The following is a 26,920-nucleotide window of genomic DNA, read 5'->3' as shown; positions in this document are numbered from 1 at the left end:
GGGATCACTGCATTTACTAACATGTTACTAATTCTTTATAAAAGTAAGAGCAAATACATTGTGGAAAATAATCTGTCTATACTCAGTTCCATTAGTTAATTAAACAGTGTTGCTTTCATTCCCTTAATACACCTGTCTTTCCTCTTCTCCTTTCTTGCTAAACCTTTCTTGTTTGTTTAGCCTCCAATAATTATTTTTCTATATTTGATGTGAGGTAGTCTTGAATTTACCACAAATAACTGATGCATGTACATTTCATTCTATCATGCTGACCTATTGAACTAGTAATTTACTTCTGGATTATTATTTTCAAATTACAAGTGGGAAGGTTTTATTTTATTAAGATTTCACTCAATAAGGACTAAGCTATCACCAGAATCACCTAGGTACCTACATTGAATGAAATAAAATAAATAAAATTTGGGACATGATTGTATATTGCAACAATATAGGGAGAATATAATTTGAATTATTTAGCCACTTAAAACAATTCAGATAGAAAAATACTGTCTGCTTCTCAGGTTAGGGAGGAAGAAGTCACAATCTTCTAGAAGCAATGCTTTAATTACTGGATATTGTGTAAATGATTTGTCAATGGGCTAAATGTTTTTGTGAATGGGATGTTCTATTTTAGGCTTTGGAACTTCCAGCTGAATTCAGACTGCTCTGTGTATAAATATTTGCACTATATATCACATACTTCTATTTCAGAGACACAAAGTTTCTTATTCAAATACCTTCACTTTGTATGTTCTTATTATACTATCTATAAAATAGATTGCAATGACATCTTAAGAACGACACTGACATTTTGAGACTAAAACATCACGGTAAGTATAAGCGATGATTTATCTTACCTATGCATTGCCCAACAGACTACAACAGCTGAGGCAAAGCAAAACCCACAAAAGCATGGAACCACACTTGTCTGAAATGGTATGGTAGGAGGATTTGCTGCTTGAGCAGGGGGTTGGACTAAAAGGCTTCCAAAGTCCCTTCCAATTCTGTTATTCTGTCGCACTATAATTCAATGCAATATAGCAGCCAGCTAGGCTGAGAACGTACTGATTGCTATGTTTTAAAACATTGATTGATTGATTGAATGCTTGACTGTCAGAACAATTTGTACTTAAATTACTTGGTATGAGTGTAAAGAAAAATATTTTGCTTATTTACCATTATTGTCTTATATAAAAGTGGAACTCGGCAGGAAAATTATGTAACCACAGTTCTTTGCTTGACTGAAACTCTTCCTAGAAGGAAGTACCGGTATATAAAATTGGCTCATGTGGAGGCTGAAGTCTGCTTATGCTGCTCAGCTGCAGTTTTAAATAGAGTCACATCGTCTCAGATTTCTAAATATCACATTTCTGTCCTATTGCTGGTTTTATCTAGTCATAAGGGTAAAACTAGTTATAAGATGATTACTTACACTATCATGCTGACAAGGTCAACATCCAAAGGAAGCTTTTTTTTTCCTTAAAAAAGGGTACCAGGAATATGATATTAATAAGGATTAGTAGGGCTTAGCAACACTTAGCAACAGTTGGGAAACTTGGAAACTGTATATTGTGTCCTTCCTACCAGTTTCTCAGTATAGTATTTGATGCTTCACCCTATCTTTCAGATTCTCGGTTAGTAGTAGAATACAAGAAATGTTTGCAAGTTAGTATATCGGATATATCCAATATGTACTGTACCTATGATATGCAAGCTACTTGAGAACCTTGCTTTTTATCTCTGCAAACACAAGTGAAAAAAGAAAAGTTGTGACCTTTCATTTGAGATAATACCTGAAATATTTAAACATTTTGTATTTAAAAATAAACTGTAAAGTTTTCTTTTCTTTTTTAATTAAGCATAGTAATCATAAGTAGTCACTATCTCAGTTGCCTTTCAAAATATTTTCCCAAAATAATATGCAAAAGATAGTATTTTTAAAATAAAATATTCCAATTAACATTAATCAGGAAAGCACCTTTCAAATCAACTCCTTAAACTGAATTCCTTTGAAAGTTTTTAAAACTTTTTAACTTTTTTTTCCTTTTTTACTTTTAGCCCTTCCGGGTTATGATGAATTTGAAATATATAATTTAAAGCCATTTAGCCAGTACTACATTCTGCAATCTGTATTACAAAATCCTAAAGCAGTATAAAATAAAATATTGAAAATGGCTTTTTTAAAAAAATGGACACCATGTTTTAATGCTACCATATTGTTATGTTTTTAAATTTGCATCCCCTAATATTCATAAAGGACCCGGACTGAAATTTTGTAGCAAGCATTTTAAGTCAATTTATTATATATTCAGTTGAAAGGTAAACTTGCATATCAGTAAATGAATTTTGAAAAAACTCTTGCTAAAATGCTAATGATTGTAACTTGATCAAATCTTGTTTGTGGTGTCCTGTGTTGTTTCTGACTCCACAAAGCAAGAGTGTCAAACTCAATTTCATTGAGGGCTACATCAGCATTATGGTTGCCTCAAAGCGCCAGGTGGGCATGGCTAACTCAATATGGTCAGCTCGACATCGCTCACATTGAGAGGGGCCAGGCAAGGCTGGGGGGAGGATCTGGAGGTTTCCAGTAGAAGAAGGTGAGACCAGGGAGAGCGCCAAAGCTTTGTTCACCAGAGGAGCCTCACTGTCCCCCAGACGGGAGGCCAAAGGGGAGGGCCTTGCCCCACCTGCTGGGTGGCAGACAGGACCTGGCCCATGGATTGAAAGGTGGGGAGACGGTAGTGCAGAGTGGCACAAGCCAAGCATCGGTGGGGGCTGGCTCTGGGTTGCCTTCTCAGCTGAGTGGCAGGGCTGGAGAGAGGAATGCAGCACTCATGCTGGATGCGGAACCGCGGCCTGAAATGGCCTGGTGCCCAGCAACATGCAAGCCACCTCATGGAGAAGGAGAGCTGCACCCAGCACCTAAGCTGATGGTATGCCATGACCCAAATAAGGAGGCCAGGCACAGACCCACCTGGAAGAGGATCCAGGTACCCAGTTAGTGTTGATGGTACCCCGGGCTGCTTAGAGACCTGGGCAGTGGAAGACAAGTGCCCAGCCTGGCCCTCAGGCTCCTGGGGCACCAGGACCCTGCAGCCTAGCCTAGCCCTGCTTCCTTGAGAGGACACCCTCCTTGAGGCTGTTGCTGTTGTGCTCACTCTCCTTGGCCAGACTAGGATTCCCAGGCTGGAGGAGAACAGAGGGGTGGCAGGGCTCCTTCTGGACGGGGCTGCTGCTGCTGCTGCCTGTGCTGTCACCATGGGGCAAGACGAGGTGAGGCAGATGCCAGGGGTGGCCTGGCTGCAGGGCCCCAACTTGCACAGGTGCAGTGCACATGGAGTGGAGCCGAGTGGGGGTGGGGGTGGAAGGCAGGATCAGAGGGTGAGCCTTAAATGGCATCCTGACTCTGGCAGAGGGCAGCTCCGGGGCTGGGCTCAGACAGGGCAGAGGAGGTAAAGGAGTCCCAGCTGCTTCTTGGGGCTGGGAATTCCCTGCCCTTCCTGTTCACTGGGGCCATCTGAGATGTAGTGGTGGGCAGGAGGGTCCCATGTGTGCAGACAGAGCTGGAGGATGAGGTTTGATGGTGGCCCCCACACGGTCACCAATTCCTATGCACACACCCAGGGGGAGCGCTTAGCCAGGCTATAGTGGATCGGGGACCAGATGGCAGGGGCTGGCCTCTTGCCATCTCCAGGGTGGCTCCATGGGCCAAATCTAAACCTATTGTGGGCTGGATCTGGACTGAGGGCCTTGAGTTTGAAATGTCTGCCATAAAGGAATCCTAATATGATATCTAGTTTATTTTCTTTGTCTAGCAGCTGGATTTAGACATTCTGTTTCTTTTTAACTTTTCAAATAATTTATTTTGTTTGAAATCTTGGATAACTAGGATATTACTATATAGTTTCGTCCATAACTTTGGTTCAGAACAATAAACACAAGAGAAAGTTTATAAAGTATTTTGTAAAGAAGAAATGCAAGAGCGTCTGAATAAACAATTACTCAGCACTAGGAGTCCTCAGTGTGAAAGAAACTCAAGATAATCCCACTTTGAATCTGTTTGATATAAGAAGGGTCAGATAGGGCAAAGAGGCAGAGGGATAGTCTGGCAGACTTTCAAGATTCTATTATTATACTCTAGAACAAAGGTCCCCAACCCCTGGTCCATGCATTGGCACTGGTCTGCAGCATGCTAGCAACTGGTCCACGCAAACAAGCGAAGCTCCATCAGTGGGATGCAGGTAGCATGCAAAACCATGTCCTCTCCAGTCTGTGGAAAAACCTTTCTCCACAGAACCGATCCCTACTGCCAAAAAGGTTAGAAGCCGCTGCCTAGAGCAATAAAAGTCCTTTTGTGGTCTGTCTCCTGACATGCCTGATATTTACCCAGCCTACTAATCTATAAATTATGTTTTATAAATCATCCATTCACATGATATATTAAGAGAAAATCACATTATGGCTTTGTGCCATGCTTGAGCCCATCCTAAATATTTTGATTGGTTTTCTCAATAATTAACATTAACAGTGTTAATAATTACTACTGTTAATGTGGTAATTAAAGGGGGCATGATGGCTCAGCAATTGAAGACATTGAGCTTGTTAGCTGGAAAGCTGACCACCAAATTTGAGGGCCAAGCACCATGCAATGAGGTGTGCTCCTGTTACTTGACCCAGCTCCTTGACCCAGCTCCTAGCAGATCAAAAGCATGCAAATGTGAGAAGATAAATAGGTACCACTTCAGTGGGAAGATAACAGTATTCCATGTGTATAGTTACTGGTGTATAGGCACGCTGGCCATATGACCATGCAAATGTCTTTGGACAATGCTGGCTCCCTTCACTAAGAAATGGACATGAGTACTGCCCCTAGAATTGGACATGACTGGACAGGGAAAACTTTTACCTTTAATAAGGTTATTATCATCGTTAAGAAGGTGAACTACCTTATATACCATGTTTCCCCGAAAGTAAGACCTAGCCTGAAAATAAGCCCTAGCTTGATTTTTTGGGGTGGGCCTAATAGAAGCCCTACTCCAAAAATAAGCCCTGGGGTGGGGGGTGGGTGGAGATGCCCCACATACCTGCCCCTGCTTACCATTGCAGCTAGGCCTCCCTTGAATCGACACTTGCCTTGCCTTGCCAGCCCACTTTTTTTGTGGTACCCCCGGCCTTCATTTTGCCATCAGAGGTTTTCTGGAAAGGCCTTTGCAGCTGAGAACCGAGCTACAGGTTCAATTCGTAGCTTTGCTGCAGAAGCCTTTCTGGAAGGCCTCTGTCGGCGAAATGCGGGCCGAGGGGCACTGCACGCGCCAATCCAGAGCTCCATTCTCAGCTGCAGAGGCATTTCCTTCAACAACAGAAGAAGTGGGCCGGCTGGGTAGGGTTGTTGGTGCCGCTGCAGCGAGGTGAGACTGTGGAAAAGTCACCCCCCCCCCAAAGTAAGACCTGATGCCTCTTTTGGAGGCAAAAAAAAAAGACTGGGTTTATTTTCGGGGAAACATAGTATATATCCTTTGCTTTGATTTTTTTAAAAAATGTATTAGATGTATACTTTGCTTGTCATTCATTGGGAATGAAGAGATATATTCCTCCTAGCTTCCCCACTAAAATAGGCTGATCTGTGTAGGAGTGATTAGAAGTTTCCAAGCTCAAGGGTATACTTGATCTGGGCTCTGTTTATTGGTTGGGTGGTGATATAAACCTATTTAGCAAATAAATAGAAATCTCCCTAGTTCTGTCTGATTATTATCATATCTGGTGGACATGTCCAAAGCAAAAAGATTTTGGCTTAAAATGCATTTATGGCTGGAGAAAATGGCTAAAAAACAAATAGACTTTAAACCAGAATTATTTTTGTTAGGAATAATAGAAGTTAATTATGAGAAAGATTGCAGATATCTAATACTACACATATTAACGGCAGCAAGAATTGTATTTGTTCAACATTGGAAAGATGAAAATTTACCAACTGAAGAAGTACTAATTAAGAAAATCCTAGAATGTGCAGAAATGCATAGACTGACTTTAAAGCAGTGGTTCTCAACCTTTTTAATGCCGTGACCCCCAACTGGTTGTAAGTCGGGGACTACTCAACCAGTCATAAGTCGAGGACTACTCAACTGGTGAAGCACCGTTTGCAGAATGGGACTTTTGGCAGGCTCAGCAGGGCAGAGACAGCCTGGACAATTCCTATTGGCTTTTGAAAGCCAATAGAATTAGACTCTATTCAAGAGAGTCTATTCTATTGGCTTTCAAAAGCCAATAGAATAAAAGGGAGTAGCACAGCTAAGGAAAAGGGGGAAACAATGGCGGACTGTGTTGTTTGGCGACCCCCGTGAAATGGTCGTTCGACCCCAAATGGGGTCCCGACCCACAGGTTGAGAACCACTGCTTTAAAGATTAAAGAGAAAGAAGACTCAATGTACTTTAGAACATGGAATAATTTCTATCAATGGCTAGAAAAACGAGTCAGAGAGAAAGGAATGTGATATGTAATTTTGAATATATATTAGCAAGAAGAAAGCTATTGAGTGATGAATTAACATATTGTTTATGATAATTAACTATATCTATTGTTGTGAGTTAAATACATGTACCCAGACATTATGCTGTTTGCTAATATTAAAAATGTTATTTGGAAAAACCCCAACCCCAACCCTAACTCTAACCCAAATCCCAACCCTAATCCCGACTCCACCTTATCCCTAACCCTATAAAAACTAATAAAATTTATATATATAAAAAAGAGATATATTCCTCCTAGTTAGTAATAGTAATAGTAATAAAGTTGGAAGGGACCTTGGAGGTCATCTAGTCCAACCCCCTGCTCAGGCAGGAAACCCTACACCATTTCGGACAAATGGCTGTCCAGTCTCTTCTTAAAAACTTCCAGTGTTGGAGCATTTACTGCTTCTGGAGGCAGGCTGTTCCACTGATTAATTGTTCTCACTGTCAGGAAGCTTCTCTCCTTGACTAGTTTCCACCCGTTGCTTCTTGTCCTGCCTTAGGTGCTTTGGAAAATAGCTTAATTCCCTCTTCTTTATGGCAGCCCCTGAGATATTGGAATACTGCTATCATGTCCCCCCTTGTCCTTCTCTTCGTTAAACTAGACATACCCAATTCTCGCAACCGTTCCTTATATGTTTTAGCCTCCAGTCCCCTAATCATCTTTGTTGCTCTTCTCTGTACTCTTTCTAGAGTCTCAACATCTTTTTTACATCGTGGTGACCAAAACTGGATGCAGTATTCCAAGTGTGGCCTTACCAAGGCATTGAAAGTGGTATTAATACTTCACGTGATCTTGATTCTATCCCTCTGTTAATGCAGCCTAGCACTGTGTTGGCCTTTTTGGCAGCTGCAGCACACTGCTGGCTCATATTTAGGTGATTGTCTACTAGGACTCCGAGGTCCCTCTCACAGTTACTATTATTGAGCATGGTGCCACCTATGCTGTACTTGTGCATTTGGTTTTTCTTGCCTAAATGTAGAACCTTGCTTTTTTCACCATTGAATTTCATTTTGTTAGTTAGTGCCCAGTGTTCAAGTCTGTCCAGATCCTTCTGTATCTTAAGCCTGTCTTCTGGAGTGTTGGCTATTCCTGCCAGCTTGGTGTCGTCTGCAAATTTGATGAGTTCCCCATCTATCCCTTCATCCAAATCGTTGATGAAGACGTTGAAGAGTACTGGGCCCAGAACAGAGCCCTGGGGCACCCCACTACACACTTCCCTCCATATAGATGCAGTTCCATTGAGGACCACTCGCTGAGTACGGCCGGTCAGCCAGCTACGGATCCATCTGGTGGTGGTTCTGTCTACCCCACATTTTTCTATCTTGTCAAGTAGTAGGTTGTGATCTACTTTATCAAATGCCTTACTGAAGTCCAAGTAAATTATGTCCACAGCATTCCTCTGATCCAATAATTTTGTCACTTGGTCAAAGAATGCAATAAGATTTGTCTGGCATGATCTATTTTTGACAAACCCATGTTGGCTTTTAGTAATGATTTTGTTTGCCTCTAGGTGTTCGTTGATTCGTTGTTTGATTATCTTTTCCAGGATCTTCCCAGGTATTGAGGTCAGGCTGATAGGTCTGTAATTTCCTGGATCCATTTTTTTTTCCTTTTTTGAGGATGGGAACTACATCAGCTCTTTTCCAGTTTCCCCACTAAAATAGGCTGACCTGTGTAGGAGTGACTAGAAGTTTCCAAGCTCAAGAGTATACTTGATCTGGGCTCTGTTTATTGGTTGAGTGGTCAAATAAACCTATTTAATAAATAAATAGAAATCTCCCTAGTTCTGGTCCAGCACTTTAAAGACTACACCATTCAGACTCTAAATAGGGATATGGATATAGATATATGGATAGATTTACTGTTTAGGCAACCGATGAACTATAGTTCACAATAACTTATGCCATAAGTGAGTACTATAAGATTTGCTATATGGGTTTGCTATAACTCTAGAATTTTTTTTCAATATACTTTGGAATCTTGAAAAAAAAATGAAGACCCCCCCCCTCTTCTGAGATTGACCTACACAGTAATATTCCTTAATGTGTCTTTTACAGCCTGGTAAATTTAGAACACATTAAGTTTTAAATTAAGAAAAATGAAGGCGAAAGTAGCAATTAGTACATATATGCCACTGATAAAATAATGAAGATCTGGGGGTTTATACCAACAAATGAGTCAATTTTCAGCTGTCCGGGGCATGGGTGATATAATGCAGTCTATCAAAATCCAAGCTATATAGTGTATATACAATGAAGGTCATAGTTTATGTAGTAGAACTGTGCATTGGCAGGCAGATGGCCTTTTTTCCTTTGAAGTATGTACACACCTTGACTCACATTGAAATAAATACAGTATATAGTTCATTTTGAAAGGATAGAACTTTTTTTAATAAGCAACTCAACACTTTACGATTGACTGCAGGAAGTACAAAGTTTATTGCAGAAGTTAAAACCCTAGTTGAAGAATAACTTCGGGTGAAATACCTTGCTCTTAAATGTAACAAATAGAAGCTTTGGAGTGAAAGATGATGTAGTTAAATTAAATGCTTTTTTATTCTGTTCCTTTTTAATTACATAAATAAATATTATTATGAAGCCATTACTTTCAAGATTTTCTTTATCATACATAAGACTGTAGCGTTTGTGAACTAAAAAGTGTCTTAAGTGCTGATATGATGTAGCATATAAAAAGTTGGACTTAATGTTCAGGAATTAGGTAGAATTTTAGGTTTATTATTAGCATTTTAATAAAAGGTGATATTGTCATTTTAACATGGCATTCCATGCCATGTTTTTCCTTTGTGCCAAAGCCATTTCCTTTGATGTGCAAAAACTAGCCCTTTCAGGGACCGCTGATCACACATTAGAGCTGTAGTCTGAAGTCCTTGAGTGTTGCAGGTGTTAAAGAAACAAATCTGGGAGGGAAAGGAGGGGATGCATCATGTTTTAACAATGTCTATCTTTTCTGATGTCTAATCAATATCTTCACTGTTTGATTTGTTGCTTTCTGTCACATATATATAGAATGTATCTATGATTTGTTTCTGCACCCTACATAAAAACATGGCACCACCTTTTGCTTTATCTGAAGTCCTTGTGGTTGATATTGTTGGGAGGTAGGGTGAAAAGAGCACTTTGCAACAGTATTGGGTATTTTTCAAATTTAAGGACTTAGTTGTTTCCAGCTCCATGTCAACTTGGGGGCCTGAGTTTGATGGGCAACTATTTGAGTGCTCATCTAGGACTGCTGCATGGCATCCTTCATGGATCATATCAGTCATGGAATATGGAACAGCTGGCAAAGGGTGAGTTCATCCCTATATCTTCAAAGAACAAGGACAACCGAAGAGCCAATGGAAGATAAATACTAGCTGGTATTCCCTGGGAGAGAACACACAACAAAATAAGACAGAGGAGAAACACACTCCTGGGGGAGCCCATTGCAGTTCATCACCCAGTTGTGGGCCAGGGAAGTCTATTAGTCCAGTAAGGAAATGCTTATACTATGTACAGAGAAGTGGACAAGATATATGGGTTCCTTTCATGGGAAGAAAGGCGGCCAAAGTGAGGCTTCTTTGATTTATGACTAGTGGGGGCAGTCAGAGCACAAATTGAGCAGATCCATTCCTGTCAGTTGGACTTTGGATCCTGTGGGCTGAGTGACATGTCACCCAGATGATAGTTCAAAAAAAATAATGCCCTCCATCACTCCCCTTGAAGTGGCCTTCGGGTGTCCTACTCCCGAAGAGATGAGGATTACCTGACTCCTGTCTTGTGTCCTCCAGGGATGAGCCGTGGGGAGCAAAGTGGAAATGCAGACCTGTGATTCATGTGGCCACACTCATTTGTAGATCCCTCACCCAATAGCGAAAGAGCTTTTATCAGCGCTAAGACAGAGCATATGGGCATTGTGGGGGTAGGGGAAGCCTCAAGGCCTGCTTATTCTGAGAGAAGCAAATAGACTGCAAACTCTGGAATACAAAAACAGCATGAAAAGCTAGCACAATTGAAAGCATCCGACACTCACCACGGGAGCAGCTGGACTGTTCTCTGTCAGAATTATTGCAAGCTTATTTAGAAAAATTCCAGCAGGCTTAGGATTCTGGAAACTTTCCAGATTAAATTGGAATGAATAAGAAACAAGCTATTTCTTTAAATAGAAACTGGCAGATAGTTTTGGATAATTCTGGTAAACAGAATGAGAAACTTTAATTGTTGTCAGCTAAAACTTTTGAAACTTGTTTTGGTGGAAGAGGAAAAATTAAATTAAATTAATTTATTTACACTTGCCAGAACAAAAGAGGAAGTTACTTATTTTTCCTTTGTTTTTTAATTTTTCTCTTCTTTTTCTTTTTCATTGCACTTATTTTTTTCCTGGTATGCATTAGTTTCATCTGTATAATGTAATTGTTAATCAATATTATTTTAAAAAAGACTTATTCAAAATTGTGTTTTAATTAATTTTAATTAATTAAATTTGTATAGAATAAAAACAATGCATTTTTTTAAAAAAGGAAAAGTGAACAAATTAAAGAAATGTGATGTAAAGAAAGAAATAGAAAAGACAGAAGAAAGAGAGAAAAAGAAAAAAAGACATAAAGTGGCTTCCATTCTTCTTCATAGCAGTTATAAATGCATTTATATTTTCCAATGTTGCATTTTAAATAATAATTATAATATAATAATTATATGATATTGTATTATTTTGGTTTATTGCACAGTCAGCCAGAAGTTCAGAATGAATTTGGCATTTCAGTCTGCCTATCAAGTCCTTCCCAAGAGTATAGTATTACAATTATAATAATTGCAATAGGCATATGATCTAAATATCTCAATATTTTCTGTACCATTCCATAGGAACCATACCACTGGATCCTGTGGGCTAAGGGACATGTCACTCAGGAGTGGTACTAGGCTAAGAATTCTCATGCAGCATATTATTTTGCTGGTTATTGACTTTTGGTGATCTGGAAGGACCTTATTTTAAATAGCATTTTTTTTTATTTTGTGATATAATTCTTACAGGAATTTGGGGACTCATTATGAAATGTACAGTATAACATTTTTACAGCAGCAGTATATTGAATTATTTCTGTTTATATCAAATAGCACTCATTCTGCTTCCTGCAATAAAGCTTGGCAACAAATCACAGGCTTTGGGCATTGAATGGATTTTATAATTAATACACATCTAAGTTAAGAAATCACAATAATACATAGCATGGTGACTTTTCTAGAATATTGTAACTTACTCTTGTTGCCATTGGACAATTATTTAGGTGTCCTATGATTTCGGGAAAGGATATCTCTTTGAAAAGTAATTAACATACATCTGTTTCCCTCTTGGCTTTATAGATCATGTTTTGCACATTGAATACACACAAAATTGATATGAACAAGCTTTTGGGTGTGCAAATTGGTCTTGAAGACTTTATATTTGCTCATGTCAAAGGAATAAAAAAAGAAGTGGATGTTTTCAAATCAGAAGATTCACTTGGACTTACCATTACTGATAATGGAAATGGATGTGCCTTCATAAAGGTAGGTTGGGGATGAAGTGAATACAGGTAGTCTTCAATGTTTGACCACAATTGAGCCCAAAATATATGTTGCTAAGTGAGAAACTTGTTAAGTGAGTTTTGTTCCACTTTACGACTTTTCTTGCCACATTTGTTAAGTTAGTAACACGGTTGTCAAGTGAATCTGGCTTTCCTATTGACTTTGCTTGTCAGAAAGTTGCAAAAGGGGATCGCACGATCCCAGGACACTGCAACCATCATAAATATGAATTAGTTGTCAAGCCTCTGAATGTAGTTCACATGACCATGGGGATGCTACAGCGGTGCTAAGCGTGAAAAATGGTCATATGTCATTTTTTCAGTGCCGTTGTAACTTTGAATGGTCACTAAATGAACTGTTGTAAGTCAAAGACCCCCTGTATGAGAAACATGAACATATCAATTTATTTCATTAATTTATGGTGATAGCATTGAAACTGTGTTGAGTAACTCCTAAAGTGAATGGCTTGAAAGCCTAATACTGGCATTATTTCTTGAGTGAACACTTAGAGGAAAAGGAATATCCGATAGAGCCATTTCTTTTTTAAAAACAGAACATTTCTGTTATGAAAAAGACACTTTAGCATATGACAAACCATATGTCTGTATGCTGTATTTTGTGTGCATTTGATCCTTATTCTATCATGATCATTTTTAATTGTCTTTAAAACACAATGATCAGGCTGACGTTATGCATATCTGCATAATCTAGCCCATAATTTCAACAGAAACATATGTTATATTACTCAGAGTGGAGATAAGAGACCAAGCATTTTTTTTAGCATATTTTTTTACTGCATAATAACTATTATATTCTTTTTTTCACTCCTATTTGTTCTGGAAAAGTTCATCATTTCTCCTGTCAGTTACATTTTGCTGTCAAATAGTTCTTCTTCTGAGCAAGTTTTTTTCCATCCTGGTCACCTTCCTTTGGAGAGAAGCCAAGAGAGGGAAGTTAAGGGCTGCAGAGTGGACATATCTCCCTGTCAATCATATATTGATAGACTAATACTGAACTTTTTAAAAAATTTCTCATTTTTCTCTAATATTATACAGTTTGATCACTTTATTTGTAGATCAAAAAAATGAAATAGGGTGAATTAACTCCTATTCCAGGATTTTGGCTTTGATAAGATTTAGATGATTACAGCTTCCCTATAGCCGTTTTTATCTTTGAGGAGGAGATGAAAATTAAATTATATTCTCTGATCCTCAGAAGTAACTTACATAGAATCAAAGGAAATTGCTAACATTTGTCTTAAAAGATACAATTAAAAAAAATCAAAATATTGAAAATGGAGGCAAATCTGTTTTCCTTTTCTAAAGTTGTCAATGTAGAAGAATGGAAAACCTGGCCTTCCCATAAGATCTTGATGTGTGCTGTACATTTATTATTATAGCTGTTTGGAATGCTATGGAATATGCTTTGTTGAATATAAATTCTGAACTGCTTTGTATGTTTTGCAGATATTACCTATGTAGTACCTACCACGTTTCCCCAAAAGTAAGACCTACCCTGAAAATAAGCCCTAGCTTGATTTTTGGGGGTGAACCTAATATAATCCCTACCAAAAAATAAGCCCTAGTTTTGAGGCGAGGCGCACGCTTAAAAATCAAACTATAGTGGGGGTGGCGGGGTTAGAGCTTACTGTTGCAGCCAGGCTTCCCATGGATTGACACTTGCCTCACCGGCTCACTTCTTCTGCGGCCGAAGGAACAGCTTCATTCTGCTTCTGAGAATGGAGCTCCAGCCTGCATTTTGTAGCCAAAGATAAGGTGACCAACTTTTTTACAATGAAAAGGAGGACACAAATAAATTGAAGAAAAAAATATCGTAAATAAAAGAAACATTTTATTCATTGCAACAATAATACAGACAACTTGCATGTGCAAAGTTTGCCAGGCAGGTGTTTTGGCGCGCTCAGCAGCAATTCCTATTGGCTTTCGAAAGCCAATAGTGAGAGTAGCACAGCTACAAAAGTTGAAAAAAAAACCATCAAAAAAAGGTGCCGGAACCCCGTTCTGAGTGTTTTATGAGGAAAAAAAAGCCCTGCAGATTAGTCTTCAAATATCGAAAAGGAGGACACTTTTTGAGGGAGGACAGAACTTACAAAAGGAGGACTGTCCTCCCTAAAGGAGGACGGTTGGTCATCTTAGTCAAAGACCTTTCCGGAAGGCCTCAGCAGCTGAGAACTGAGCTATCCGTAGCTCAGTTCTTGGCTGCAGAAGCCTTCCGGAAAGGCTTCTGATGGCGAAATGCAGGCTGGAGCTCCATTCTCAGCTGCAGAAAGAAGCTGCTCCTTCAGCCATAGAAGAAGTAGACCAGCTGGGCAGGACTGTTGATGCTGCTGCTGCAAGGTGAATGAAAAAGACACCCCCCCCAAAATAAGACCTTGTGCCTCTTTTGGAAGCAAAATAAAATAAGACTGGGTCTTATTTTCAGAGAAACATGGTAATGTTTCATCATTGGGTTTTTCCTGCCCTTCTTTCTAATGATACTCCCAAATGTCCTGAAAATTTCTTCAAGCCAGTAAGAGCAGACTAGAAGAGGTTAGTGTAAAGATGATAGACACAAGAGACTACTGACTTTTTCTTAACTTCCTGGATATAAAGAGAATGAAAATATCTTTTCTTGCCTATCTTCCATTGGATTTTGGATAGAAGGGTCCTGGCAAAAAATGTGAGACTCTTCATGTTCATATTTGTAGTTCATAATTTTCTGGACCAGACTATTTTTTTTAATCCATCATAATATATGTAAAATTGTTTTTGTCTGCAGAGAATTAAAGCAGGAAGTCTTATTGACCAAATAAAAGTGATATGTGTTGGTGACCACATAGAATCTATAAATGAAAAAAACGTAGCAGGCTATCGTCATTATGAAGTGGCTAAGAATTTAAAGGACTTGAAGAAGGGTCAGACATTTACATTAAAACTGATAGAACCTATGAAATCATTTGGTGAGTGGAACATATCCACCCAAAAAATTGTACCAATAATCTTATTACAATAGAATAAAACTATCCTCATCACAATTAAGCTACTTAATCATAAGGTTTAAAGCTGTCTTTCCATACCTTACACTCTGTTACACTAATTATTACGGAGACAAGTTCACATGAAGCTCAAATACTTTTATTTCTTTCTGGCACATACAAAAAGGGATTATCAAGCCCAGCATGGTTCATGGATTGTATTAAATTTAATTTGGTTGGGCAGCCTGATTTAAAATAAAGACAGAAGTTAAATAAAATGATGAAGGCAATATGCTTTCAAATTTATCTCGTTTCAAATGCATTAGGGCCCTCTCGACAATATTTTTTCAGATCTGCCAATCTACTTCAATTAATCCCCACTAGCTATGTATTTACAGCCCTTTAAGGAGGATTGAAAGAATCACCATTTACTCTTTTTTTGTAATTTAGTTAACATTCAATTACACAGTCATACTGGATCTGAGTTGCAGACATTACAAATTTTCAGTAAATATATAAATAGCTTTTCAACAATGTGGGAAATGAGATTCTTACTTTTAATTGGAGCAGCATCTAATTTTTTCAGGAAATACAGGAGTTTCTTTGCTATGACAACTCTTACTGTCAAAGCATTGCTGGATGAGAACTGTTCAGTTAATTGGGCAGTCTTATACCTGGAAGCGCAGCTTACATTTTGTGGAAGCACAAAATTAAGATGAGAAGTCAACAAGAATTACAGCTGCATCTCCAGTAGTTTGCCTTTGCCAACTAATTTTTGGGGGGAAGATTTTCAAGTCCAAAGCTATAAAGCAGACATGTCAAACTCGGGACTGTTTTGCCATTGTCAGCAATGGGGTCGGTGCGGCTTCCGTGTGACGGGTTCAGCCTGTAGGCTGGCAGTTTGCCACCCCTGCTATAAAGTGAGGAAATTGCACATTGAAATTAAGTTGCTATTAACAACAGGTGTGGTAAAATCATACGGGTTAGACTCATATTGAGTATTTGATGTCCTTGAAAAGAGTACTGAGACTGAATCAATTTAGTTAGATAATAGGAAAGTTCAGTACAAAACAGATTATTTTAAGCAGGTATGGGTGAGATAGACAAATTGATTAATATGATGATTTTTATAACCCCTGTTTTGACAAAATATTTTTATCTTAAAATTACTACAAGCTAGTCATTGTTGACTGAATCATAAACTTCCCAATCTACCCATCTATAAAATGTATGGGTCTCTTGGCCCCATTAAAAATGTCTTAATGACTCTGCAACTGCTAAAGTAATCTCCAGCTTAAATCCAGTTCTGAGTTAAATTAATAGATTGCCAAATTTCATCCTATTTCATCCTAAGTTTGGGTTTGATATTGTTCATCTTGAAAAGAAGTATAACTATATTCAGAGTTGAATTAGAATTTGGGAAACGTATATTTATTGCAGAAATTATCGAGCCAAGGTCAAAAAGTGGAACTTTTGCAGAGGAAAAAATCTGCCGAGGAAGAGAGACTCTTCGACTAAGATCCAAAGGTTCTGCTACAGTAGAAGAAATGGTGAGTTTTTAAATTCATAAATCTTTGTCCTGAAGGCAGATTTTTGTTCCAGTTTGGAAGCCATTAAACTATAGTTATAACTGCAAAGAGTGTCTTCACCCTGGTGAATTTGGCAATTGCCTCATTTCTTCCGTTGCTGCCTTGGCTCTTTTATGGCTTGTGGACTTCAACTCCCAGAATTCCTGAGCCAGCCATGGAGTTGAAGTCCACAAGTCATAAAAGAGCCAAGGTTGACTATGACTACCCCTGATCTATACCATTTCCAGCAATGAAAGTTGCACAGCCCTTCCTTAAAATATAGATTTCAGGTTGAGCTTTGACTAAAAATAATGGTGTAATAAGTGCAAATTGAAAGCAAAAAGTAAAGGTAAGTGGAAAGGAGACGGGAATTTTTTATTCACAGATTTAAAAAAAATCTTTTCACAAGATTGTGATACACTTTACTGTGATACCTGCACTCACGTTGGTTTCGTTATGGTGGTTCATGTCTGAAACTGGAAACTGGAAAACTGAAGTGTATTGACAGAAATACCTTTGACTTGGCATTGTAATCTACCATGCTTCTTAAAGGAATGTATTTACAGAATAGCTGATATTTCAAATGCTACTGAAGTTACATGAATATCTTTTTGATAGTATTTTAGGCATTTTATATATAGTCTTTTCTTCCGGGGACTCTCCAGATTTCCTGGAATGCAATTATACCACCTGGGAATGGCAAAAGATGTCTAAAAAGCAGGACAGGTCATCTCTTTGGGTTATGTTTATCTAAAGAAAATGCCTGCAAAATGTGTGTAGAATCATAACATTGCAGAGTTAGAAGAAATCATTTAGATCAGGGGTTCTCAACCTTGGCAACTTTAAGACTTGTGGACTTCAACTCCCAGAATTCCTCAGCCAGCAAAGCTGGCTGAGGAATTCTGGGAGTTGAAGTCCACAAGTCTTAAAGTTGCCAAGGTTGAGAATCCCTGATTTAGATCCTCAAATCCAGCCTTTCCAAAGCCTCTCCCATCTCAGTTTGCACACATTTTGCTTTGCTTTTTTGGTTTCAGTCTTTGCCTTCCTGCAGTGTAAATCTATAATGTGTCCTGCATTCTGTGGTGATAGAAAGGTCTTGGCATTGTTATTTGTGAAAGATCATTTCAGGTGATGGGGAATGGAAGGATTTATATTCCTTGCAGACAGCTGGTCATTTCATTCTTTTAGAGAGCCGTTGAGGCCACTTGGAGATTTATCTGTGTCCTCAAGGTCACCTGAGTGGTACAAATGGATGTGGAGCCTTCTTGGAACTGCTGAAAGGTCTGTGTTGTCATTGAATATAAATCCTTCCATTCCCCACCATCCCAGTCAGAGCTGAAGAAGCTTCTTGGATGAGAAGCGAAACGTCTTCAGAGAAAAACAAGGAAGTCCAGTTGAACTCTTGAAAAAGCACCTGTGGAACGAACGTGACTAGATGACTGAGAATCTCCATAGACATTTTCAGTTCTTTCATTCTTTCTTTACAGGATTTAATTTCTAATCCTTGATCATCATCCTTATTGTCCTTCTCAGGACCTGTTTTAATTTATCTGACTCTTTATTTGCCTGTAATGGATATAGTAGTTGAAGTCTAACCAAGGGAGAATAATGTGGAACTTATTACTTGTGGAATTTATGTTTCCTCTGATGCAGCCTAATTATTATTTTTTTCTGCCCACCTTACTGTGCTGTTTCAATTCAGTTTATAGGTAGTGTTCAACTTATAATAACTCAATTAGTCACCATTCAAAGTTACAACAGCACTAAAAAGTGACTTATGACCATTTTTCACATTTATGACCATTGCAACATCCCCGGGGTCATGTGATCAAAATCCAGAACTTGGTAACTGATCCATACTTATGATGGTTGCTGTGTCCTGGGGTTATGGCAGTGTTTCCCAAACTTGACAATTTTAAGGCATGAGGACTTCAACTCCCAGAATTCCACAGCCAGCAACGCTGGCTGTGGAATTCTGGGAGTTGAAGTCCACATGCCTTAAAATTGTCAAGTTTGGGAAACACTGGGTTATGGGATCACCTTTTGCGACCTTCTGACAAGCAAAGTGAACGGAGAAGCCAGATTCACTTAACTAACTTAACAACTATAGTGATTCACTTAGCAACAGTGGCAAAAAAGGTCATAAAATGGAGCAAAACTCATTTGACATCTGTCTCGCTTAGCAATAGAAATTTTGGATTCAATTGTGGTCATAAGTACCTGTATCATCAACTACTATTCCAAGATCCTTTTCACAAATACTCTTTGTCAACCCAGATTCCTCGTTCTGTTCCTGTACATTTGATTTATTTTTCTTGAATGAATAGAATTTATTGTATTTATTTTAACCTTCATTCTATTACTCTTGTCCCATTTCCCTAGCCCTCCCCCAGAAGATCATTTGATTTATTCTGATATTAATGCATTATTAGCATTCGGTTTTCTATCAGATGCAGATCTGATAACCATTCTTTCACTTCCTCACCCAAGTACTTAATAAACATATTAATAGTGCAGGGCCCAATATTAATTTATATTTTCATGGATGAACTTTTTTTTCCTTTTTGAAGAGAAAGGATTATGCTTCCCTTCACTTACCTACTGCCCAGGGTCTTTTAAAGATAATAACATTTCCCAGTTCATCAGAAAGTTCATTCAATATTGAAGGATAAATTCCTCTGGTTTTGGAGATTTAAACTCACTCAAAGTAAATAGATGTTTTTTTGACTATGTTTTTATTTGTCTCAAGCTTTAATCTTTCTATTCATTCTGTTCTTCTTGGTAACTATTGGAATGCATACATTTCATAAATGCTATGTATTAACATTTTCCAATCTAGACTGAACTGCTGGCATACATATATGAATGTAACTGAAGAAGCTCTTTTGATGTACTACCAACTTTAGATTTACATCAATATTTATAATACCAAGCTATCTATATGTACCCTTCCTTGGTGACTTGTCCCTCTTTCTAACACAGAGACATACACAGACACACACGGAGACATAATTCTTGCTTCTGACTGACTCATTTTATAACCATTTGAAGATACAGTTGTGTAAATAAAATACCTTTGCTACCAATCCTTGCATTTACAACCATAACCACATCCTGCTGTCACGTAATTGTAATTCTGGGGAATTTGTGTGCTTTGCAGTTGACTTGCATCAGAGTTAATAGAGAAGGTCGAAATAAAATTGTAAGTCATAGTCATGTGATGTTTTTCTTAGTAATGGAGTTGCCAGTCTCAAAAGTAGTCAATAGTAGTCACTTACCTGTTAATAGTCAAGTAGTGAGGGCTTACCTTTTTGTCTTCTTTTTGTTTATAAACAGTTTTGCAACCATATTTGCATTTTCTGCTATCCTATATTATTTCCCTTTAATGGCATCATTGAAAATTATACTTTTAGTTTTAAGAGCGCCTACTCACCTTTAATTTCTTTTTCCATTAGATTGTCCTACCACTATTAGTTACACATTCCAAATCCAGGCAATAAAACTCAGCTTCAGTTTTGGTTAAAACAATGAAGTCCAGTATTATATGATAGCTTTTTGGGGAAAGACCATACATGGCCCCTATTGAATATGACTTGCTGCTTCTGAAGGAACAGTACAATCATGGGAAAAGATAACTGCACCAAGGAATTACACAAAGTGTTATGGGAGCAATCCTGCATGCTCTGAAGCACTTTTTTGTCTTCTCACATTATACACTGCAGAGCCCTAACAGACACCAAAGGCTCTGAAGAAGTTTTAGTGTCATTGCATTTTATGATTGAGTTTGCAATGAGGCCCGCTGTCACATATGAATTTCTTAGTTCAGCTTGATTGTTCAGTAGACAGACACACAATTATCGTTCAACAATTTTCATTATTGAAATTCCTCATCTCATTATGGGATATTAAATTCTGCACCACAGAAGTCTGGACCTGTATTTAATTTAGTTTTATTCATTTCTTTAATCAAATGTCAAGGCCTCCCGGCTGTGGGCAGTTTACAGATTTAAAAATCCATGATAAAAAAAAAAAACATAGACAGCTGACTGGAGAACAAGACACCAAACATAAATCATCCAAAAGTGAAGTGGAGCATCACAAATACCCTGTCCCCAAGGCTTGGGAATTGGAATAAATAATATGAAAAAAATATTTATATGTAATTAGCTTAGTGTAATGTTTTCCAACTTGGGCAACATCAAGGTGTGTGGATTTCAGCTCCCAGAATTTCCAGCCAGCATGACCATTTACTAAGAATTTTTGGAATTGATATCTATATATCTTAAAATTGCCCAGGTTGGGAAAAGCTGGTTTAGTAGTAATTAGTTTGGAATCAATATTGATATGGTTGCATTGCAAGATACTGAAAAATTTCACTTAATTTTTAAATATTATAACTCATCTATTTTGCATTACTCATTGCATAGTTTATATTTCTGTTTCTTCCTTTTGGTAAAGCTTTCAGATGTTGAAGAAAAGGCTACCAAAAAGGTGGATGATCTTCTGGAAATGTACATGGGAATAAGAGATCTTGAACTAGGTTAGTATTTATGTAATAACCCTTCATTTCTAGTTCCGCTAAGCTGCCAGAACTTTAATATAGACATATTCTGAATGTGTTATAAAATATTATTTCTTACTTTTTTTGCCAGCCAAAACAGTGTGGTAGGCATGTAGAATTATGATACATTTCTATAGCTTTAACTTGAATTTAAAATATTTTCTATTATGACAAATGACTTAACATATTAGGTTCCCAAATTATTAAAATGTGATAGATACCCACATCTTAATACTTTGAGAACTCTGTTAAATTATTTGACACCCATTTAAATGTATAAAATATGACAATAAGATTTCAATATTTGCTCACAGTGCTGGTTCTAACAAATCGTATTTTAAACAATTGAAGATGAGTTTAATTATGAAATGAAAAACTTGTTTCATGAAAAGTTTGGTTGCTTATCTGACCTCATTTGCTGCAAAATAATGTTGTACAGTATTGAAACTTGCACCCATTATCTATTTATGGCAGCCTGATTTATTAGGATCCTCATTATACTGCTTAGACTAAAAAACACAGATCTTAATGTATCAGACTGCATGGTTGACTAGAAAGGTTGATTGCTATGATTGGCTTTAGAAGCATGAACTCCTGTTTAACGATATGTTAGGCTGTTAAGGCAATTATGTGTATATCTACTTGGAAATAAGCCTCATTCAGTTTAATGGAGGTTCATTTCAAACAAATGGTTATGAACTGTAGCCATATATTCCCCTCCCAAATAACTTGAATTCTATTGGCAATTTGAACAATAGATAGGTGGTAGCAGCATATGTGTTGCCTACTATTAAACATTAAGATCAGATTCCGCCTCTTGCTTTTTTTTCTTTTTTAATCATTGTGTGCATGCATATGATTGTAATTCTGAAGATCAATTACTTGCCACAGGGCAATCATACACCAATTACTAAACGTATTTTGTTGTACATTATATCTGTGCAATCATCCCTGCACAGATTAGGCATATAAATCAGAGCAACAAAATCATAGTGTTTGTCATAATTAAGAATCTTTAACAATTATAAGTAAATCCTCTCTCTGTGTAATACATAATTATAAAGTCTTAGACCTCCTAATTATAAATAGCTATCTCAAATCTGTTATTTAACATAATATCAGTTTTTACAATTATTTTTACAATAAATCAATCCAATTTTTATTTGGAGTAATTATAGATATCTGTATTATGAAATATGTATTTAATTTAAAAAGTTGAGTATGTAATAGGAATTTGTAATATTTTCTAGTACTGTAGTTCTTCTTAACAGCCATTAGAGGCCAGTATCTGACTGTCCCATATTAGTGTACTATAATATTGAAAATAAGATTTTCCAATAACCTTTATGCTGAGATTCACCTTTTGGTGTCAAAGACATTTCCTTCTATGAAAACTCTTAAGTGTTATTAGAATATAAAATATACCATTACATTTCTGAAGTTTAAATTGAAACAATGGTAGTCTTTCTTCTGTCCCTCCCCTTTGACTCCATTACAACATGCAGTGGGCAAATAGTCCTTTTTTAAAAAAACAAAAAGTTCCAAGAAGGCCCCAGTTCTCTAGAAAGATCTGTCTGGGTAATGTGGGGACTGCAAACAGGAAGAACACTCCTTAAATATTGCTGTTCATCCTGTTCCTCTTGTCACTTGTGATATGAGCAATTCTGTGAATTAGATAACACTAAGTAATAGTGGTTCATGATACTCAAGCTGTGATCGAAAGAGGATCTGAGTTTGGTTCTTGAAGAATCAAAAATAAGGCACTGCCAAGTGCCAACCACACAGTTTTAGCTCTCCAGTGGTCTTTTCTGCACAGAAGATGATAGAGCTCTAGTAGAAAACCTGTGTTCTCAGGTTTTGTTATCCCCCAGCTGAAATTGATGGTGATATTTCTACTAAGTGGGGCTGAATCTTTAATCCTGAAGAAAATAAAAACTCCTTAGAAGATTAGTTGGCCTGGCCTTAAATACATTCTACAGAGTTTAATTAACCTTTCATTTTCTAATTAATTCTGGAAGTTTACAAATGTTTTGCTTTTTACTTTACATTTTTATTTAATAAAATGCAATTATTCCAAGTTTGTTCATATAAAATTCAGCTACTACAATCATATTGATATGCCTACAAAAATAATAGATGACTTTTCCCCTCTCTTGATTTAGCTGCAACTATGGTAGAAGCCGGAAAAGGCAAGAACAATCCAGATGAATTTGCAGTAGCTCTTGATGCAGCTTTAGGAGACTTTGCATTTCCAGATGAATTTGTCTTTGATGTATGGGGAGCCATAGGTGATACTTTGAAAGGGTGAATTTAATGAAAGGCATGAATTGTATTCGAGTACTGTGACAGCAGTGTGTAGCCATGTACACGGCATTGAATATGAACCAAATATTCTAAAAAGACCTATTTAAAATTTATAAACCTGAACAAATTACATGAATGTAGGATTATATTTGTACAAAACTTGTAGCCCGATTTGCAGTTAATTTAACATATTCACTTCGAATCTTTGCTGAACAAAATTCAAGTATTTTCTTTGTGTATGTACATAAATATATGCTAGTTGCCAAGCACCCATAGTTTGATCATGTGACCCTAGGGATGCTGCAATGGTCATAAGCGTCTATTTTTTCAGTATTGTTGTAACTTTGAACGGCCACTAAAAAAATGGTTGTAAGTCAAGGACTATCTGTAAAGACATAAAAAATGTCTAACCAGCTGCATGAAATAAAATGTACTTTTTTCATTGTTTTTATGTTTGGACTGCACGACTGTTAGTCTAATAGCATCAAAGCCAAGTTAACGTATGTCCAGTGTCAGAGAAGTGAACAGAATTTTGTACTGCAGCCGGGTGGCTGGGTGTGAATTAGGTGGCCATATAAATTTATCAAATAAACAAAGTGTCTCAGCTCTAGACAGATGGCAATGGCAAAACGCTTTCAAAATCCTTGCCAAGAAAACTGCATGGATTTTTTCCAGACATTTGCCAGGATCAAAGGATATCTTGAAGGCATCAAAAGTTAAACCATACCAAACAAACAAACAAAAAATCCACCTATGATTTACTGCTTTAAACTCTATGAATCAGTTCCTATATTCCATGAAACCATTGCATTTGTCAAGAGAACATAGAGATAATGCTGAGATTTTCAGTGGACTCTCCTATATAAATATACCGGTAGTTTTTGTGTGAAATCTATCAGTTGACCTTACTATAGTTGGAACCTCTATAGTTGGAACTTCTAATGTAAACAGAACAATATCTTTTTTATAATCTTACAATATCAGAAATAGGGATGGATACCTATTAAAGCTAATTTCAAAGTTATCCTCAAAAAAAATATTTTTCTTTCTCCTGTTCTTGTAATTGGTTTGTTGCTAAGTGCATTTGCAGAACAACTTAATGCCAAGATCACTGCAATGTTACATTTCAGTAGATCTGATATAATGTAAAATAGGAACCTAGTATACTATTTTAATCATTTTGCTTTAAACTGGTTGGAATTGACACTGATGTAGAGCACCTATTGAAATGAAAAAATGCTGCCAACTTGAATTCTGATCTCTTTCTCTCCTATACATAATTTAGATATATATACCATACACAGAAATGACACTTTGTACTGTATTATGCTATTAAATTTTTACTCCCTTTTAAAATGAATTACTTAATTTTTCATTCTGATTCTAATTCAATTATGAATCAAGTAGGTTTTGATTATGCTTTTCAAAAAGCATAAAAAAACCTTTTTTTTCCATGGTTGGGCTGAAAGAAGTTACAAATATTGAGCTGAGTCTCATAAAGTGAAGCTTATTTCACAACCCACCAAATAAGTCATTAGAGTAAAATACTTTGAACATACTTGTATTACAATTTCACAAATTTCTTTATACCTGAATGTTAAGAAAATAAAATATTTTCTCAAAAATGTTGTTTCCTTTCTTGATTTGAGGAATAACTTTGTAATAATTTCAGATTAATTCTCTCTTCAACCAAAATGGGCATTATTAAATGGAACATGACAAGTAATTTGCTATCTAGAATAAGTCTTAAAAGGGCCATTTTTTGCTTGCTATGTGTTGTAAATATTTATTTTTTTATCACAGAAACTGCTAGAGCACAATCTCCAAAGCACACCAAACCCAAACAACTGACATGTAGTTTATCTTCCACGAACTTTTCCTTGCCCCTAGTCTGGCAGCAGATTTTATAAGAAAGATATACAATAAGCGTTATGGATAATATTTTATTTATTAGTGTTATTAGGACAATGCATGTTGGGTAATTCCCTTAATCGCATGCTTCAATGCTGCTGGACCAGGAGGTGATTACATAGAATTTATTTTATACATTTCTCATTTCCTTTTAATGTGCCTGCAAAATAATACACTTTGTGTGAGGCCTATCCTTCTCACATATGGGTTAGTGAGAAGATGTCCATGGAAGATATGTGGGGTGGCAATGATACGTTTTCATCCTATGGACTTGGCCATGCCAAGGAATGAAGACAATGAGTTGCCTTGATGCTAATTAATGTACTTCCAGATGGAATTCATAAAATGCAAAGAAAATAGAATTTTAAGCTACAGAAAACATATTCATGCACCAGTTAGATCCAGTGCCCTATACAATATACTTTGGCACTCATTGTTCATTGGTTCCAGGAGGTGCAATGAGTGCCAAAAATGATGAGTAACAAACATTTCCCCCCCATAAGGAATAATGTAGTGCAGGAGTCCCCAACCCCTGGTCCGTGGATTGGCACCTGGCTGCGGCATGCCAGAAAGTGGTCCACTCAAAACAAGCAAAGCCCCATCTGCAGGATGCATGCAGTACATGAAACCACGCCCCCTCTGGTCTGCAGAAAAACCTCTCTCCACGGAACTGGTCCCTGGTGCTCAAAAGGTTGGGGACCCCTGATGTAGTGAGTCACAAGGCAGCTGACACCGATGAGTACCAGGACAAATTTTTCACATCAAAATATGCTGAATATACCAAATGTGAAGAGTTTCAAAGCAATTGAGTACCAAGGGAACACTGAAGAGATGTGTTTTATTCTTTGGATATTGATGATCCATAATATAATTTGTTACATTATACTAGATTTTTGAGGCATGCAGCACTTTGGATTTCATCCTAAAAGGGTGCTTCAGACTGGGCTAGATTTTGAACATTGTTTAAGAATTTGTTAACCTATGATCACTTTCTTTAGCTCTCATCATACAGGTATGTATGCGCAAAGCACATGCAATCATACTTTTTTGTAGCACTTTAATATGTGTGGCCTTCAGCTCCCAAAATCCTCCAGCCAGGCCTTGTATAAAATTAGTTTCTCTCTTAAAACTGTTTCTCTGATCATTGCTTGCACATATATTGATAATGTTTCAGCCTTCCATATATTTTACCTTCTGTTGTATTAAATTACGGTTTTAATATTTAGAAACTTATTTTGTTTTTGTTCTCTGGAGTGCCTTTTATCCTGGAAGGAAGAAAAAGTAGCCAAGCAATCGAGCAAGTGGGAAGTAATAAATAAATAAAAAGGTTAACCATATTTGTCTGTTACTATAAAAACTCTTAGGAGTCCTGTTATACAATGTAATCTTTTTCTGGTATAATGAGTCCTGGCCATTAATAAATGTGCTGAAATGGATGTTCTGTATGGGATAATATTTCAAATAATTTTTTGAAGCTGATTTTAGAGAATAGCAAAGGAAAAGTTTTATATTGTTTTTCTTCTAAAAGGG

At 37.2% G+C, this 26,920-nt stretch overlaps 1 protein-coding gene across 2 annotated transcripts in view; it reads left to right on the top strand.

Annotated features, from left to right (window-relative positions):
• Window positions 1-25,104, top strand: part of GIPC2 (GIPC PDZ domain containing family member 2) — a 29,368-nt gene extending 4,264 nt beyond the window's left edge. For both annotated transcript variants that reach the window (XM_039356678.1, XM_039356679.1), the window contains exons 2-6: window positions 11,869-12,054; window positions 14,851-15,031; window positions 16,487-16,596; window positions 21,073-21,154; window positions 23,338-25,104. In XM_039356678.1, the coding sequence (XP_039212612.1) occupies window positions 11,869-12,054; window positions 14,851-15,031; window positions 16,487-16,596; window positions 21,073-21,154; window positions 23,338-23,483 (705 nt within the window). In that variant the 3' untranslated portion in view covers window positions 23,484-25,104. The remainder of the gene's footprint in view (window positions 1-11,868; window positions 12,055-14,850; window positions 15,032-16,486; window positions 16,597-21,072; window positions 21,155-23,337) is intronic.
• Window positions 25,105-26,920: the final 1,816 nt, after the last annotated feature.

This window comes from Crotalus tigris, unplaced genomic scaffold (genome assembly GCF_016545835.1).
Source record: "Crotalus tigris isolate CLP2741 ecotype Arizona unplaced genomic scaffold, ASM1654583v1 scf7180000018826.840336, whole genome shotgun sequence".
Classification (NCBI taxonomy): Eukaryota; Metazoa; Chordata; class Lepidosauria; order Squamata; family Viperidae; genus Crotalus; species Crotalus tigris.
This window is presented reverse-complemented; position numbering and strand designations above follow the sequence as displayed.